Source organism: Tupaia chinensis, unplaced genomic scaffold (genome assembly GCF_000334495.1).
Source record: "Tupaia chinensis unplaced genomic scaffold, TupChi_1.0 Scaffold000063_1, whole genome shotgun sequence".
Lineage (NCBI taxonomy): Eukaryota > Metazoa > Chordata > Mammalia > Scandentia > Tupaiidae > Tupaia > Tupaia belangeri.
In genome coordinates, this window is record NW_006159521.1 from 2099509 (window position 1) to 2117982 (window position 18474).

Here is an 18474-nt window from a genome sequence, read left to right on the forward strand (position 1 = left end):
AATAACAAGTTTTCAATGAGTATTTACTGACTAAAAGCAACACACCTGCTATTCAGATTACTTGTGGATGTTGTTAAGGACCATCCCATAAACCAGTAAAAGTTATAAAGGTAAAAACTTGGAAGGAGGGTCAGCTGATGGCCTCGTGGTTAAGGTGGCTGGATCCCACATGGCCAACTGTGTGGTTTGAATCCTCTACCCAGGGGCTTGAAAAAACACGTCAGGTCCACGTACATGTGTCCCCAAAATCCTGAAAGGAGAAATGGAGAAGGGATTCGCCAACCTGCATGGAGGGTGCTTTCTCATCCCCCCTACCCCCCAATTCTGTCTCCCTCTCTACTGCGAGAACATGCCCTCTGGCAAATTAAAAAAAAAACCAAAAAACTAGGGGGAATAGGAGTGCTTATATTACCTTATAAAGGACCTTTTCTCTTTATATCTTTCCTTAATATATTTATTTCCTAGGTATACTTGGTAGTTTTTAGCATTACATTGAATAGTTCTTCTGTTTGGTCATATTCATTTTGACTGCTAATAAAAAAAAAAAGCTATTCAACTTTGTATCATTGTTATAGATCAGTTTTCTAAAATTTCTGAGTAGTTCTAGCTGTTGTTTTCTACTAAAGTGCCCCCTGGGTTTTCTGGGCATTCTATTATATAATTTGAAAATACAGAAATTAATTATTTCTTTGCTTACAGTATTTATACCAATTAGTTCACTTTCTGTCTTATTACAATGGCTAGAACTGCCAAAACAGTGTTCGCTAATGGTAAGGATCATGTAAATCATGACAGCAAGTTTCCATCTTGTTTCTGATTTAATGAAAATATTGGGTCATAGGTGGGACCAGCAGTTAGCTTAATGGCTATGTCGCTGGACTCTCATGTAGTCAACCACAGTTTGAGTCCCAGACCCGGTGGCTTAAAACTCACGCTGGGAGCATGTGCGTGCCCCAAGATCCCGAGAGGAGAATGGAGAAGGGATTGCGGCATGACCATCCCCCCAAGGGGTGATTTCTCACTTTCTGTCTCTCTGTCTCTCTCTGTCTTTCTGGCAAGCACACATGCCCTATAGCAAAAAACTTCCCCAAAAAAAAAAAAAAAAATTGGGTCATAGGGAAAGTCATGACATATTTTTCTATGCAAAAATTCCTCATGACTTTTCTAATGATCCAAAAGCTTTAGAATTTCATCATTTAGTATATGGCTTTTTGGTAAATTTTAACAGTCTAAAAATTTCTTTATTTAATGTGATCAGTTTTTATTTTTAATGAGAAATAAATATTTATGGTACAATAACCTGGGATTGCCTTTAAAAATATGTTGGCAGACTTCAGATGAAATAAATTCTACTTGATAATTACATCATTTTACTGAGTTCTATTTGCTTTTCTTTCTTTCCTTCTTTCTTTCTTTCCTTCTTTCCTTCCTTCCTTCCTTCCTTCCTTCCTTCCTTCCTTCCTTCCTTCCTCCCCTTCCTTCCTTCCTTCCTTCCTCCCCTTCCTTCCTTCTTTCCTTCCTTCCTCCTCCTCCTCTTCCTCCTCCTCCTCCTCTCTCTCTCTCTCTCTCTCTGTCTCTCTCTCTCTCTCTCTCACTCTCTGCCTGGTGAATGCATGTGCCCTGTAGCAAATTAAAAAACAGTAACAATGATAAATAAAATTAAATAAACAATACTTAGGAAAAAATTATCTGAAAGATTCCTAACTTTAATGTGCTTAATGTTATAGATAATTTTAACCGTCTGATGCTTTACTAGCTAATAGCTGCTTCTAGCTAGACAGCTATCTAAATTTGCATGAACTGAAATAACAGTGGTACAGTGGCAATACAACGCTCACTCATGCTGAAGCCCTACGGGAAGGCCCAGGTCCACGTTCCACAGTCTCCTGTACACCGAGGCACGCAGTGAGCCTGTGCCCCCGGCTGTGTGACGCTGCGGGTGGAGCCTGTGAGGACCCTGTTGGGGATCTCTCTCTCTCGCCTTTCTCTGTCTCTCTGTCAAAAGAAATACACAAGCAAACATCTATACACACATAAATCCATGCACACAAAGAAAACATGAAATTCTTCAGCCACACAGCCAGTTTAACTGCTCAATGGTTACTGCACTGAACGGTCATCTCATCCAAGGCAAAGAAAAATCTCTACCTATTTCTCAGCTTTAAAATTCTAAGTTTTTTCCCCCATTCCTATTGTTAGTGCTACTGAAGTTACCCACAAGTTTCCACATCATTTTCTTGAAGAACTAAGAACATATTCCCAGATCATACCATTCTTGGGACTAGCAGTTAGCGTAATGGCTATGTCGCTGGACTCCCATGTAGTCAATCGCGGTTCGCGTCCCAGACCCGGTGGCTTAAACTCACGCCAGGCGCATGTGCGTGCGTGCCCAAGGTCCCGAGAGGAGAATGGAGGAGAAGGGATTGCGGCGTGGCCATCTCCCCTGGGGGGTGATTTCTCGCTTTCTGTCTCTCTGTCTCTCTCTGTCTGGCGAGCACACGCGTCCTATAGCAAAAACCTCTCAAAAAAAAAAAATTCTTCACTCATCTGAAATAAGGAATCATCATAAAAACAAGACTGATTTTCTTATGTAGCAGTTAAGAACAAGTCCTTCGAGCTACGAGTTCTGTAGTTACAAAGCTGACTTTACTTAGTAAGTCATGTAGTATACTAATACCACCCAAAAAAAAAAACATTTATGCAAAAAGTACCACCAAGAAAAGGAACAGTGCCATATCTTTCATTAAATTTTAAATTCCTTTTCATTCACTAGCATAACAGTTTTGTAAAGTTTATTTATTTTATTCGTGTGTGTGTGTATGTGTGTGTGTGTATGTGTGTGTGTGTGTGTGTGTGTGTGTGTGTGTGTGTGTGCACTCAAGCGGAGACGGGGAGCATGCCTGGACAGGTCTCTCTAAACGAGCCCCTCTCCCCAGTCCTCTATGTTAGGATCCTGGGCATGCACCCACACACCAATGGTGTTTTCAGGCCAGCTGATGATCTGATTCTATAGAAAGCAAGCATATTTTAAAGTTCACTTTTATTCAGTTCTGACAAACTGCCATCAAATAACCCAATTATGAAAAATTAAAACATCTGCAGAGAAAACAGCTTATTAAAGAACACACTTTATGTTTTCAGACCTCTGTTACAAAGCTTGTTTTTAAAATTTAAAATACTATTTTCTGAACAATAATTTATTTTATTTTATTTTTTTTTTATTTGACCAGAGAGAGAGAGAAAGGGAAAAAGAGAAAGCAAGCTGCCAGGCCTGGGACTCAAAATAGCAGTCGGTCATGCAGGAGTCCAACTCCTTAACCACCATGCCACCTGCTGGCCCCAAAATAGTATTTTTAAATAACAAAAATTTTCCTGTTCTCTAATTTTTAAAAACAATGAAAAATCTTCATCTAAATATTGGGTCATCCAAAATGTCTTAGGGCATTTTTGCATAGAAAAATACATCATAACTTTCCCCACAACACAGTAGTTTACAGTCATCAGAAAAAGCATTTTTCTATTATTAATCACAACTGTCTCAGAAAATAATATCAATTTAGTGGGCCAGCAGGTGGCATGGTAGTTAAGGGTGCTGGACTCCCACATGCCCAACCACAGTCACCTGGCGGCTTGCTTTCTCTCTCCCCTCCCCCTCGCTCTGTCCCTCTCTGGTCAAATTAAAATAAATAAAGTTAAATAAAATAATAAATAAAAAAAGAAAAAGAAAACAATATCAATCTAAACCCCAAAATAAGAGCTTTATCTGTGCTCATTTTAATTAACTTTAATTAAAATTCCTACTTATTCTAAGGATTTAAAATCTGAAGTAAAGTCTTTTTTTCTAAATAAATAAATTAAGCCACATTTCATAATATTTTTGCTTGAAAGGATGCTTTAAAACATTACCTGCCAGGAAGAAAACAATCTAGTAATTTATTGTGTTTTTGTTTAATTTTTGCCAGAGGGCATTGGTGTTTGCAAGAGAGAAAATGAGTGAGTGCTTCCTACGCAGAATGATCACACCATAGTCTCTTCTCCTCCATCTCTCCCTCCTTTCAGGATTTTAGGCATGCACCTGGCCACCTGGCATATTCTTAAAGTCACCGGGTCCAGGACTAGTAATTTACGTTTAATGTGACTTTTTTTCTTTTTTTGAGAGGTTTTTGCTATAGGGCACGTGCGCTCCCCAGAGAGACAGACAGAAAGTGAGAATTCACCCCCGCAGGGGGCATGACCATGCTGCAATCCCTTCTCCTCCACTCTCCTCTTAGGATCTTGGGCACGCATGCACACATGCCTGGTGTGAGTTTAAGTAACGGGATCAGAGACCTGAGCCACTGTCGACTACATGGGAGTCCAGCGACATAGCCATTATGCCATCTGCTGGTCCCTTAATGCTTTCTCACTTTCCCCCATACTGACTCTCTCTCACTTTGTCCTTCTCGAGTCAAATGTATATATGTATTATGTATGTATATGTGTGTGTGTGTGTATATATATATATATATATATACATACACATACACACTATATATAAAATATATATATAAGTAAATAAATAAATTTGAATAAAATAATTCTCTTTAAAAGAATCTGAGTTCCTAATTTTAATCTTTGTTCCTTTTCCATCACAGTAATGTATACTGCATACAATTCCATTTGCACTGGTTAGGAGGGGGAAGGGGGGGAGGAAGGGAAGGAAGTATTAAACAATAAACTGAACATAAGCTCTGTGTGAAATGCTTTCTAAGATTTTCGTTTTTATTAGAATCTTCATTTACCTTTCAGTTTCATGTTAATTTGATTACCTCCTCAAGGAGCGGGTTTGTGTCAAACCGAAATTATTCCTCGGGGTATTGCTCTCCCTCTTCTGAAACAGTGACCTCTTTTATGCCGTGCTTGCGCTCTGGACACCCTGTTCACACTGGAACTGAAGGAGCTGCTCTGCCAGAATGTCTGTCTCGGGAGAGCCGTGAAGCAGCCCACCTATGTGAGGGTGTTAAGTCTTCTGCAGGAAAAATGTTGTGTGGCTCTTTAGCCCTCTAAGATGTATTACAGGTTTGGTGTAACTCTCCCCATTATGGGAAGACAATTAACAAAATTCAATCTTCTCAACATAGATTGCCTATGCTGCACCAGACCCTGAGTACTGGGGAAAATACAAAGAACTGAGATAGTTTCTGCAACCCCCAAAGACATGTACAAATAACTAGTGCACAGCAGGAAATTACAAGTATCATAAGAGCTGTAAAGTCAGGAGAGATTATATCCAGCTACAATTGTAGCTACGGGGAGAGGGGAAGAGTTCAGTGATAACCTCATAAAGGATATGGAAAGATAGGATAAGGCAGGGACTCTTGATAAAGAGAAAACAAAGACAGAAACACTCTCTAAGGGTCAATAACTCAATGTTCCACGATGCTGAGGCAACACGGGAAGGTCCCAGGTTAGCATTCCAAGGTCTTCCTGTGCATGCCAGGCACACGTGTGCTCATGATCCTGGGTGACTGAGGCTGGGGACAGATCGCAGTGCAAGGACCCTGCTGGGGCTGCCTGTCTCTTTCTCTCTCATTCATGGAAGAAATGAAGAAATAAACTTTTAAAAATGCTGTAAGCCTGGGCCAGCAGGCGGTGTGGTGGTTAAAGGTACTGGATTCCCACAGGGCCGATGGCAGTTTGAGTCCCAGACCTGGTGGCTTGCTTTCTCACTTTCTTTCTCTTTCTCCCCTCTCTCCCCCCCTGTTTCTCTCTGGTCAAACTGAAATTTAAAAAATGTAAGCCTGGGCCAGCAGGCGGTGTGGTGGTTAAAGGTACTGGATTCCCACAGGGCCGATGGCAGTTTGAGTCCCAGACCTGGTGGCTTGCTTTCTCACTTTCTTTCTCTTTCTCCCCTCTCCCCCCCCATTTCTCTCTGGTCAAACTGAAATTAAAAAAAAAAATAAAGTTAAATAAAATAATTCTTTAAGAAAATGCTGTAAGCCTCAGACTATGTTACAAGTTTTCTAGAGCAGAGCATACTGCAAAAGGGATTTAGAATTAGCTACGCTAAAAATATTTAATAATACATTAAGCCTAGTACATCAATATTTTACTTCTAAAGCCAACCCTCAGTCTAACTACAGAAAGAATATTCAAGTAAAATTCATAAATGAAGGGAAATTACTTATGAGCACTGGAAAATAACACACATTCGCATACACGCTCCATATAGAAAGAGGAAATCTCTTTTTGTTTGTTTCTTAATCACAATGAGGAGTGGGGAAAATGTTAATTTAAACTACAGCTTCATCAGTTTGACTATCACAGATTCCTTTTAGTACATCAGTGCAGAGCTACAGGGTAATTCCCTGGCATTCTGTTCTAAAACCCACAAATGAGAGGATAATGTGACCAGCTGCAGCTCCCTTCCTGCATTTCAGAGCTTCTGGATGCCCACACACTTGCAGCTCTGTGTAACTTCACACAAAAGACTGGCAATGATCCAAGAAACCTCCGCCATGGCGTATACTCCCCAAGGTTCAAGATTTTCCATTTAATTCCAATTCAGCCATGAAACGACATGTACATTAACAGACTAGACCAATATAGAACAAATTCTGATTTCTAATGAATAAACGTATTCCCCAAAAATGCGATATGTAAAGATAGTAGAATCTGTATTTTAAAAGCCCCTATGAATATAATCCCACTCCATTAAAATGACTCTGGAAACTTCCTTGAAGAGTTACTGTTACCTTAGAATCTTACGGATAGTAAACTAACTACAAACTTATAGCACACATGCATTTAATTGTATTTCCAAAATTTTCCATTTTCCATTCATGCACTTTGCTAATGAAAAATCAAGAAGAATGAATGCTCTAACACCCGGTATGAACAGCCCGACACAACCTTCAACAATGATTGTGAGACAGAAACTGCAAGAATGATTTTAAGGGGCCAGATGGTGGCATGGCTTTGGTTCAACTGGACCTACACGCGAAGGTCCTCTGTAACCTGGGCTGGCTGAGGCTGGGAAGGGACCCTATGGGGGGCAGGTGCCTGTGTCTGTGTGTCTCTCTGAAGAAATAATAAGAACTTCAATTTCTGCTATTTAAAACAGAAATACAAATAAACAGAACACATGATTCTGTAAATTAAGTAGCTATGCCATTCTATATATAAACTTCTTGAAGAAAAGGGAAAAAGATAACAAAAACACTTCAACAGCCTGGCTCATGCCTCACTTTGGTAGGAAGGAGCATCTCCCAATAATAATAAACTGAGTACCAGCCCTCACGTGAAAATCATGGAAAGGTTTTCGATTTTATTAAAATCTTCATCTACCTCGGGCTTCTGTGTCTTCCAGGACTGGACACTTTCCCCACAAAGGATTATTAAAATAGTAGTAATCAGACTGGCAGGTAGCATGGTGGTTAAGGGCGGTGGACTCCCACATGGCCTACCGCAGTTTGAGTCCTGGACCTGAAAGCTCGCTCGCTCACTCTCTCTCTCTCCCTTTCTTGTCAAATTTAAATAAATAAAACAAATGAATAAATAAATAAATAAAAAGTTAAAGTAATTCTTATTTAAAAAAAAAATAGTAGTTCTGGATCAGCAAATGGCATGGTGGTTGAGGCACTGGGCACTCCCATATAGATGACCACAATTCGAGTCCCAGACCTAGAGACTTGCTTTCTCACTTTCCTTCTCCCTGGTGTCTGTCTTTCTCTAGCCAGAATAATGAATGAATGAATAGATAAAATTAAATAAATAATTCTTTTTAAAAAATAGTAGTGATCTCAATGACTAACCTTGAAGAAGTTTATTCACCAGGCAAAATTTAATAATGTTAAGCCTGTAAAAATTTAAAAGACCTGGAAATTTTCCTTCCCTTTTCTGGTGTGTGTGTGTGTGTGTACGCACGTGAGAGCATGTTTTAAATGCTAAAATGTGCACACTCTATAAAGACAGAGGAGAGACAGAGAGAGAAAGCACCCCTTGATAGGGCACAGTGACCTCGCAATCCCCTCCTCCATTTCTGTACCCTATCAGGATTTGAGGTACACACGCACATGCACCTGGCATGTCTTCCAAGTCACTAGGGTCACAATTTAAATTGCGTGGTTAGCTTGCTGGGATCTGGCTCACTTTAACCACTTGGCGATGGACCCAGCCTTTTTCTTCCTTTTGATGAGCACCTTTTTACAGTAATACTGTCAACTATGAACCATCCAGAAAGAATCAGCACAAGACTTCAGTACAAAGTGGGAATCAGAAGTGGCATTTGGACTTAAAAATCTCCATCTCTGCCCAGTACTGCCTTCATGTCATATTTACGTGGCAAAAAAAACAAACAAACCAACCTATCAAACAAAGACCAAAAAACCTCCAAAGGAATCCTTTAAACGGCCTGTTTCAGGCCTAGCAGGTGGTGTGGTGATTAGGATGGCTGGATTCCCACATGGTTGACCACAGTTTCAGTCCCTGACCTGGTGGCTTGAAAATCATGCTGCGTGTGTGTACATGCCCAAGATCCCAAGAAGAGAATGGAGGAGGAATTGTGGCATGGCCATCCTCTTCAACAGCAAAACCTAATAAATAACTTGATTTTTTTCTTCCCTTCAATGTTTGCAATCTTTCAAACTAAGGGTAAACTGATTAAAACAATTATGATCATATATCATAATATACTAGTGAAGAAAGAAATCTGCTTCACATCAAAGTTTAAACTGCAAACTATACTGACATTCTGAGCATATCAAATAAACATGAACTGTTAAAACACCCCTTGTCACCTAAGTCATCTAAGCATTCATAAGCGTAGACACCTACCTTATTGTCATTTATATAAAACAGACAAATATATTTCATTATAAAGAGAACCGGGGGTGCCAGCAGGTGGCATGGTGGTTGGGGTGCTGAATTCCCACATGGCCAACCATTGTTCAAGCCCTGGACTAGGTGTCTTTTTTTCTGTATCTCTGTCTCCCTCTGGTGAGCATACATGCTCTACAGTAAATTTTAAAATAATGAGAATAATGATAAATAAAATTAAATAAATCACTCTTAAAAAAATAAAGAGAGAGAGAGAGACAACAGGCCATCCAACCTCTTTTTATGAGAAATTCTTCTAAAAAATCACCTGAAAGGCTACCTATCAAATTCTTTTTTAAAAAGAATTATTTTATATCTATTTATTTATTTTAATTTTGACCAGAGAGAGACAGAGCAAGAGAGAGAGAGAGAGAGAGAGAGAAAGTGAGAAAGCAAGCCGCTAGGTCCAGAACTTGAACTGCAGTCGGCCATGTGGGAGTCCAGCACCCTTAACCACCATGCCACCTGCCAGTCCCCCTCTATCAAATTCTTGACATTACCTTTGAGGGAGCAGAAGAGGACAAAACTACGCTGGGAGAAGGGAAGCTGTCAAAACAATTTTTAAGGAAAGAAAATTTGTAAGATTACAAAACAAAATTTAAACTAGACAGGAGTTTGTGTTTTTCATTTTTTCCTTCTTGATCATGGAGTTTTATATTATTCTTCAACTGAAAACATTAGGAAAAGAAATGATAATGAACAACTAAGAAAGAGAGACTTGTAATTTCCCTGAAGCCAACTGGGATGAACAAAGAACGGGATCTGAGAGAAGAGGAGGCCTGGAATGGAAAGGAACAGTGCAAAGTGAGGGCTGACGATTTCCAGAAGGCACAGGTCCCCCTGTGAATCTCACCTCCAGGGACTAAAGTCAGATAATGACACCAGCTACTGGCAGAGATAAAAGGAAGGAGGGGAAGGGGAAGGAGAGAGCACACTGCACACCTGCATTAACTTACCAGTACGTACTGTAGCTACTGCAATCCATACACACTGTGTGCTGAGCTTTCTCCTGCTTTTCTGATTTCTTATGGTTGGTTAAGGGTATTTGTGCATCTTCATAATGTTTTTTTGCATGGCCATTTACATACCTTACAAAAACGAAATGAAAATTTACTTTAACTTGAATATTGCTTTGGAAATTATAGTACTAAGAGATGATAAAAATTAAATGTTAATCAAATCAAAATGAAAAAGAACTCCCCCTATAAGAGCATTCAATCATTTAGTCATTTATTAAGCTAAATACTTAAAATATGCTGTGTTTTTGCAATCAAATACTATAGTCAGCTTTTAATTATACACAAAGGTAAGGTCAGGCAAGGAAAGGCACTATCTATCTGTGCCAATTAGTTTCAACATCACTGACATCACTGAATTCCTGTCCCGATAATTTCGCTACAGCTTTTACTTATTTTTAAACTTTTCTCAGACTTCTAACCCCAACTTGGGATATTATCAAACTCAAGTTTTGTAAATCTAATCACTGGACCACTCCCACAGAGTCATAGCTCAACTCTCAACTCCAGTGGCTGCTTAATATAACACATGAGAATCCAATATGCAAACAGGATAATCTTCCCTTTCTTTTTCACCGAAAAGGCTTGAGATCTTTTATTTCAACACCTGAATCATCAGTTCCACTCATGCCATGGTTTGAATGTCTCCCCCCAAAATTCATGTACTTCAATTTGTTTATATTCTGAAGGTATGAGGAGACTTAACCTGAATACAGTGTTGAATAGCAGGGCTCTGGGAAGTGACTAAGCATCAGAGTAGAGTTTCATGATTAAGTCCTGGTGGGTATGTAAGGAGAGGGAATGAGACAGATACACACACAACAAGCAAAGGGACACAGAAGCATGTGCTCCTTCCTCCACCATGTTGCAGCCCCTTTACCTTGGACCTCCAAGCTGTAAGCTGAATAAATCTTTATTTTTATAAATTACCAAGATTAAGTATTTTCTGTTACTAGCAACAGAATAGGCTTGAACAACTGACATGGAAATGCATCGGTTTAGAATCAATCTAAACAAAATGAAAATTATCTTAAATTTCTCAAAAATGTTATTTCTCTAGCGCACAAAGATAATCAAAGATTGATTATCGTCATAACAACAACATACAGGGACCAGTAGATGGCGTAATGATTGCATCACTAGACTCCCACATGGCTGACTGCAGTTTGAGTCCCAGACCCAGAGGCTTGAAACTCATGCCAGCGTGTGCATGCATGTGTGTGTGCACACCCAAAATCCTGAGAGGAGTATGGAGGAGAAGGGATAGCTATGTGACCATCCCCCTGAGGGGTGACTTCTTGCTTTCTATGTCTCTGTCTTTCTCTGTCTCTCCAGTGAGTACATGAGCCTTATAGCAAAAATCTCTTGAAAAAATCATAAAAACTGCATACGGCAAGCAAAATGGAATGGAAATAGGTTTGTAAGCACATGGTGTGCACCCAGTTCATCCACTCCTTCACCTAAAGACTGCACGATCCAGCACTGACCACGCCTGCTAAGATCTTCTAACACAGAATTCCCTAGTTCCTAGAGAGCTGCCAACTTCTAGAGATCAAATTCTACTGGAAAATCCAAACAGTTAAAGCAAATGTGGTTAAAATAAACAGCCTCACAGAGTTAGATGGCATCTTTATCATGAGGCACCGTCACTGGGCCGGAAGCTACCCTTACCTCGGGCAAAGGAGGCTAGCTGTGGTAAGCAGGAGGGCCCATTAAAAGCCTCACCTCCACGCCCCAGGAAAACAGGACACACTCAAGGTGCTGTTAACCTCACCTCAGTCTGACTGTGTTCTTCTTCAAATTTTCCACTGTACTTTAAACACTTGGGTATACATGGATCCTATGTCCACAAAAGTAGACTAATAAGAATTTTAAAGTAAAATAATTTTTAAGAGTATAAACTCCCAAACCAGACTGCATGGTTTCAAAAGTAGGCTTTGTTACATCTCAGCTATGTGTGCTTTTTGAGTCACTTAACATCGCTGTGCTTATTTTCTCATCTGCAGGATGGAAATAGTACTTGTGTCTCACGAGTTAAGTGATTACGTTAAACAATCCAGCACTTACAATGGATGAATGTTAGCAATTACTTTATTAGTATTTTCCTTTCTATGTCCAACTATTTATTCAGAATCCAAACAACACAATGGCTTAGAAAGCAGGCATATTAAGCACATATTTCAAAATAACATGTTATTACATAGGTCAAGAAGTGCTTTCGATTTAATTAAAAGGTAACTATAGCATCATACAGGTTCAACACCTAATCAGTAATGTCTTATTCTTAAAGTATATTTCTATTACTGAATCATGAAAAACGAATATTTATGATGATGAGTACATTCAAAAATCAAAGAAAAAGGAATATACTGAATAACAAGAGTATTATCACTTCTGAGGTTCTGAAAACTGATCATCCTTACATACTAAAATAGTTTATTTAACTATAATGCTGCAAAAAAAAAGATTTTAAATGATAAACTTGTACTTACAGGAGAAAAAAATCAAAACCCTTTTTTGATACTGTGTGAAATAGTTCACAATAGTGTATATTGGTTAATTTATCTGTCATCGAAACAGCACTTTGCTTAAAAGAAAGAACTGACCACTGTACAAAATGTTTGCAATCTTCTGTGAAACTGCAGTTTCTCATTCATTTGTATCTATAAGTTACTGTATAAGTATCACCTGTATTTTTGATACATGTGAAATTTCAACTGAAATTTATTTTGCCAATGTTTCCTGAATGAATGGAATAAAGTTTTTGTTGGTTAAAAGAGAAAACTGAGCCTTACATACTAAATCTGCTTCACTGAACTAAAGCATTGTGGTCTCGAATGCACAGTATTTAAATGGTTCCTATAAAAGACGTTGATAAAATATGTGTGATTACTGGGACCAGCAGGTGGCGTGGTGGTTAAGGCGCTGGACACTCCCACATGGCCAACCATGGTTCAAATCCTGGACCTGGAGGCTTGCTTTCTCACTTTCTCTCTTTCTCTGTCCCTCTCTGATCAAATTAAATGAATGAATAAAGTTAAATAAATAATTATAAAAAAATATAAATAAGTGTGATTACTGATCATTAAGATTATTCATATTTTGGATAATACCCAAATAAATTAGTCAGAAGAGTTTTGTGTCAACTATCATAAAAAAAAAATTTCCCTCTTCTAGTGCTAAGATTTCAACCAGACATTTTGGCCTACAACACAAGAGGAAATATTTCATATATATGTCACAGATTTTATCTTTTTTTAAATTGCCAAGCCGTCTTTGTGCTGGCCAGATGGGGGGGGTGGGGAGTCCGGGGGTGGTGGGGGTAGTAGCATCTCTGCCCCCCCTAAGCAGGGCACTGTCACATTGCAATCTCTTCTCCATTTCTTTGTCTGGTCAGGATTTAGGGCACATGCATTCATGCAACCAGTATGTCTTTCAGACTGCTGGGACCAGGATTCAAACTGTAGTAAGCCATGTGGGATCTGGCTCACCCCCACCCTGTTTTTGTTTTTTTTTTTTCTCTTTTTTTTTAGGTTTTTGCCACAGAGCACATACAATTGCCAAAGAGAGACAGTGAGAGAGAAAGTGAGGAAATCACCCCCAGGGAGTATGGTCACACCACAATCCCTTCTCCTCCATTCTCCTCCTGGGGCTTTGGGCACGCACGCACCTACCATCATTTTCAAGCTGCTAAGTCCAGGACTAATCTACAGTCAGTCATGTTGGCGTCCAGCGCCTTGACCATTGTGCCACCTTCTGGCCCTGGGATCTGGCTTCCTTGACAAGTATGCTATAGGACCAACCAATATGTCACAGACTGCTGACAACAATCTCAAAACTTTAAAAACAGCTTAAATGGGAGGGTGTCATGAAGACTAACATAACTCAAGTATACACTACAGATAAACTGTATTTCCCCCTTAAGTAATATTCCATTTAAGACTTCTCTGCAGACAAGTTTAAATGAATGAAAAATCAATATGCTTGGTAATCAACACCCAAGAAATAAAAAATTCAAAAAATAAAATTAGCCTATCAACTAAGTAAAATGGAGATATGGAGATCTATATTCAGGCTATCCTCAATTAGCTATTTAGATCTAATCATATTTCTCCAAAATTATGTCAAATTTCTAAATTTAGGCTTGCTTAGAATTGGAACATTCTCCCTGAAGACTCTAGAAATTTTTCAATTTATTTTCCCAAAATCTACTTAGAGAATTGTTTGTTAATCGCTATTAGAATATTAATCTCTCTTGATTTTTGAGTTTGTCAGGTCTTTTGTTGGCATATGATCTTCAAGATTTAGGTTGTAGAGCACTATGAGACAACTGCAGAACAGAATTACATAAATTTTATTGCATTACAATTCTCACCTCTCAAAATCTAGGAGAGGAATCTGTCTCTTCAAGTGCAGAATTTAAGTGCTTCTACTTTTCTTCTTTTTTTTAAAAAAAAAAAAGATATCTGTACAAAGTTTTTTCAGGTTCCCCAAATCCTAGAGATTTCAAAACCACAACAGCCACAATTAAGATACGCAGTTAACATTTTCCAAAGGTACCCTTAAGTGTACATGGAAAAAATAATACTCAATTCCAGGACTCAAAATGTGAAAAATCAAAACTAACTGAACATAGAGGCTCTCGTCATGCAGTGAGGACTTAAAAGTAACAATAGGAAATAGTCCAGACAAATACCATACAGAGTTCTGCCCGTGTGACTTCATTTGATTTCCCACCTCCTTGCTGCTAAGCTAGTAACTTCTAAAGTAAATTCGAAGTAGACTTTCTAAGCTAAAAGAGCAATAGCAATAAATAGGTTACTATCAAGCTAAAAAAACAGAGACTGATGTATATTTGCATTTGAGTTAGAAGAAAAGAGTTAATGAAATATTTAATATTATTTTGAAGCCAAGAACTGGGAGGAAACTTGACTTGAACTGCAGTGCAGAGGTAGGAGATGTTAGTCCACAGAAGGCAAAATGTTGCAATGGAACACACACTGGTACATTTTAGAAATTAAGAATAATTTCGCAGTGAGTTCTTTATCTGTAAATGTTTTAGTTTAGTTTTTTCTTTTTTTTTTTTTTCATGGAAGAATGATGACATTGGAATTTGGTTCAGAAGTCTGTAAAGACAGGGTGGGGTAGGAAACGGCTGAAACAAGACTGGCTATGTGGTGATCATTGCTGAAGTGGGTGATGAGAACATGGGATTCGATTATACTATCAATGACATACTTCTCTGTGTGCTTAAATTTTACCCTAATAAGTGGGTTAAGAAACAAGCATTGGGTAAACTTTCATTTCAAGATTTGAAGTTCCCTTATTTCATCTTTCCAATCCAGTATTACTAGCAGATTATCTTGATCATCAAATTAATTCTGTACATCAATATGCTGGGTTTTCCCCCCATAGATTTTCCCAGCTGTCTCACAGAACAAAGGGATTCAACTGGAAAGGGAAACCCTCCAGAAGTACACACTATAGTTAACAATGGAAATAAATCAATCTAATCAGTAAAACTTTGACATAAAGCTCAAAGGCAAATGTTTAAAAACAAATAGGGTGGTGAAGTAGTAAGTATGCCACCTACCTTCCACAGTGGACACTTGAACAAGTCAAACAGACCCAGGGGCTTTTGTTGGACCGGCACACTAATAAAGAGAAAAATACACAATATACCAATTGTATCAGGTTACCTCCCAATCTCTCCCGTAATCTGTAATACAAGCCTATGATTTAAGTTATAAACACCATGGCTGCTAAGGTGTACTGAAACCACAAATCCCTGCTCTGTGAATGCATTTATACAAAATGGCTGCCTAATTAAAGTTACATGCTCACTTCAAATAGCTTTAACCACAAACTAAACACATATACACTCTTCTCCTTTATTACTTATTCTTTTACCACAGTCTCTGACAAGTGAATGACAGTCTAGTTTCCCATTAAAAACATTTGTTAAAGCCTGTCTTTCAATCCCATGCCTTTGTCACGCAGGTCAGGTCACTGTAAATGAAAGCTCCTTCATTTGCTGAGTAAGAGGTAGGACCTAAGAACAGCATTAGGAAGACTAGCACCTAGTTTTCCCAAAGGAAGCCTCGGTCGGGTAACATATGAAAACTGCATATGCAGTTCTTCTTGATGGTGTAATCAAGACATAAATATTTTCGGTTTAACTATTATAGGGGTGGGGCAGGCAAGAAGGGATTATTGGAAACTTTTAAAATATAAAGTTTCGCTTGCTGTTCTATCCGTCAATTACAAAAAAAAAAAAAAAAAGGAAGAAGTTGTCCAGTAAATAATAGTAAGTTTAAAAGGGGAGGGATAAAAAAACCAAATGACCTGGGACACTTTTTCAAAATACCTCCATTCTACTCAAGCAAAGACAGCTATATGGACTAGTGAAAGTACAAAGAACAAGTGTATGTTGAGAAAAGCAGGTGACACCCTAATATAACCCTTTGAGAACCACTAGTCAGCCTCCCAAGAGTATGGGGGGCACCGCAGCACAACCACACACTTGGGATCAGAATAAATCCACCACTTGCCCACAGAGTAACAAGAATTCACTCATATTTATAGAAAAGAACATTCAAATTTCTTCATTCAGGATATTAAACTATTCCAAAATCTGGTCCCTACCTACATTTCTCTTGCCTTACCTGTCATATATCACAATAGACCTCTCTCACAGTCAAGAAAAATGAACCAGAACTGGAAACAGGGAGAGTGGAGAAGCGTAAGCCCTTTCAGTGTATACCACGGGGCCTAGCAGGTCCTCCTGAAGATGTGACTACAGCACCATTACTTGACCTGCTGAATACTGCTGATTAGGATCCAATCCTGTCAAGTTACCAGTAAACCTGTGGTGGTTAAGAGCGCTAGACTTCCACATGGTCAAATGCAGTTCGAGTCCTGGACCTGAAAGCTTGCTTCCTCATTTTCTCTCTCTTGCTCTGTCCCTCTTTGGTCAAATTTAAAAAATAAAGTTAAATAAAATTACTATTTAAAAAATGGAAAAGATCACATTATGAATAAACTACAGATAACCTTAAAACTGTATTTTCATCATTGTTATGCAAATTACATTAATATAAAAGGTAGTTTCAATTTTTTGACAGATGAGTTTCAAATGTTCATATGCAGGATGAACACATTTCCAAGGAAAGTATTACAGGTTTTTGGGCACTGCAATAAAACTCTACATGAAACATAACATAGATAAAATACATATGCATGTACATATACATAAATGTACACATAACACAATAAAACTACACATGATCAATAAAAATATTTTTAAGTTCTGAATATAATACCTAGTCAGCACAACATGAAAATATTAAATCAAAGTTTTAATTTTTTTTAATCCTAGATTCTAGTACTTGAGGAAAAAAGTGGATAAGGATAGAAAACTAGAAGTTCAAAAAATTAAATCTGGGGACCAGCAGTTAGAGTAATGGCTATGTCACTGGACTCCCATATAGTCGGCCATGGTTTGAGTCTTGGACCTGGTGGCTTAAACTCGCACTGGGCGCATGTGCGTGCATGCCCAAGATCTCGAGAGGAGAATGGAGGACAAGGGATTGCGGAGTGGCCATCCCCCCTGGGGAGTGATTTCTTGCTTTCTGTCTGTCTGTCTCTATCTTTCTGGCAAGTGCATGCACCCAATGTCAAAAACCTCTCCAAAAAAAAAAAAAAATTAAATCAGGAAACGTATTGGGACTTTTTATAAAAAAACAATTATTTATTTAATTTGATTTATCATCATTTTTTTAAAATTTGATACAGGAACTCATCAAAGAGACACAGAGAGACACAGAGAATAAGATAGCAAGCTGCCAGGCCCAGGACTTGAACCGCAGTTAGACATGTGAGAGTCCAGCACCCCAACCACCACACCACCTGCTGGCCTGGGGCTCTTTAATACACATAATTACAATTCAAGGTTATGTCAAGGGAGAGGGAGCCATGCAATGTATCTCTCACACCATTATCAACACACCTGGCCATTCAGGGTCATCTGCAATCTTACAAATGGAGTCTCATCTGTCATTCAGATGATAAAATTTCCTCAAACCAAGATACCCTTGGGCCAGGTGGTGACAAAGTGGTAAAGCAGCTAGACCCCTAGGGCAGGTCCTGGGTTCATGTCCCAGGACCTCTTGCCCAGGAGGTCATGAATGTGCATAATCCAGACTGAGACTGATGCTGGGTTACTGCATGAAGACCCTGCTGGGGATGCCCATTTCTATCACTCATGTAATAAATAAATAAATCTTCCTTGGTCCCTGTTCTCACCTCAGCCTCAAGCTCTTCAAGTTGGCAGGAGGGCCCCTTTGTCTGGAGAGAATGGAGAACCTTGATTGTCTCCTGAGCTCATTTTCCAGAAGGCAGCAGCTACAACACACGCTGGGAAGGGGAGAGAGATGGACATGCCCCACCTGTAAAGCATGCCTCAGACTCATGCCTTCTTCAAAGCTCTAAAAGCTTCAACTCTCCTGGAAACCAAGAGGTGAGAGCTGAGGGGACAAAGAGGCAGAGAGAAGGTGTCTAAGTGATCTATATAGCAAAAACAGTTTTACCCCCTATTAACTTC

At 38.9% G+C, this 18474-nt stretch overlaps 1 protein-coding gene across 3 annotated transcripts in view; it reads right to left on the reverse strand.

The window, feature by feature from the left end:
* USP3 (ubiquitin specific peptidase 3) overlaps positions 1-18474 on the reverse strand; it is a 109670-nt gene that overhangs the window by 60100 nt on the left and 31096 nt on the right. The window contains exons 1-3 of one of the 3 annotated variants that reach the window (XM_027765811.1): positions 18177-18389; positions 15466-15526; positions 9813-9944 (exon numbers count right to left, since the gene is read on the reverse strand). In XM_027765811.1, the coding sequence (XP_027621612.1) occupies positions 9813-9841 (29 nt within the window). In that variant the 5' untranslated portion in view covers positions 9842-9944; positions 15466-15526; positions 18177-18389. Of the gene's footprint in view, positions 1-9812; positions 9945-14247; positions 14364-15465; positions 15527-18176; positions 18390-18474 lie in introns of those variants that run through there. The other 2 variants (XM_014593316.2, XM_014593320.2) reach the window with 2 other exon arrangements.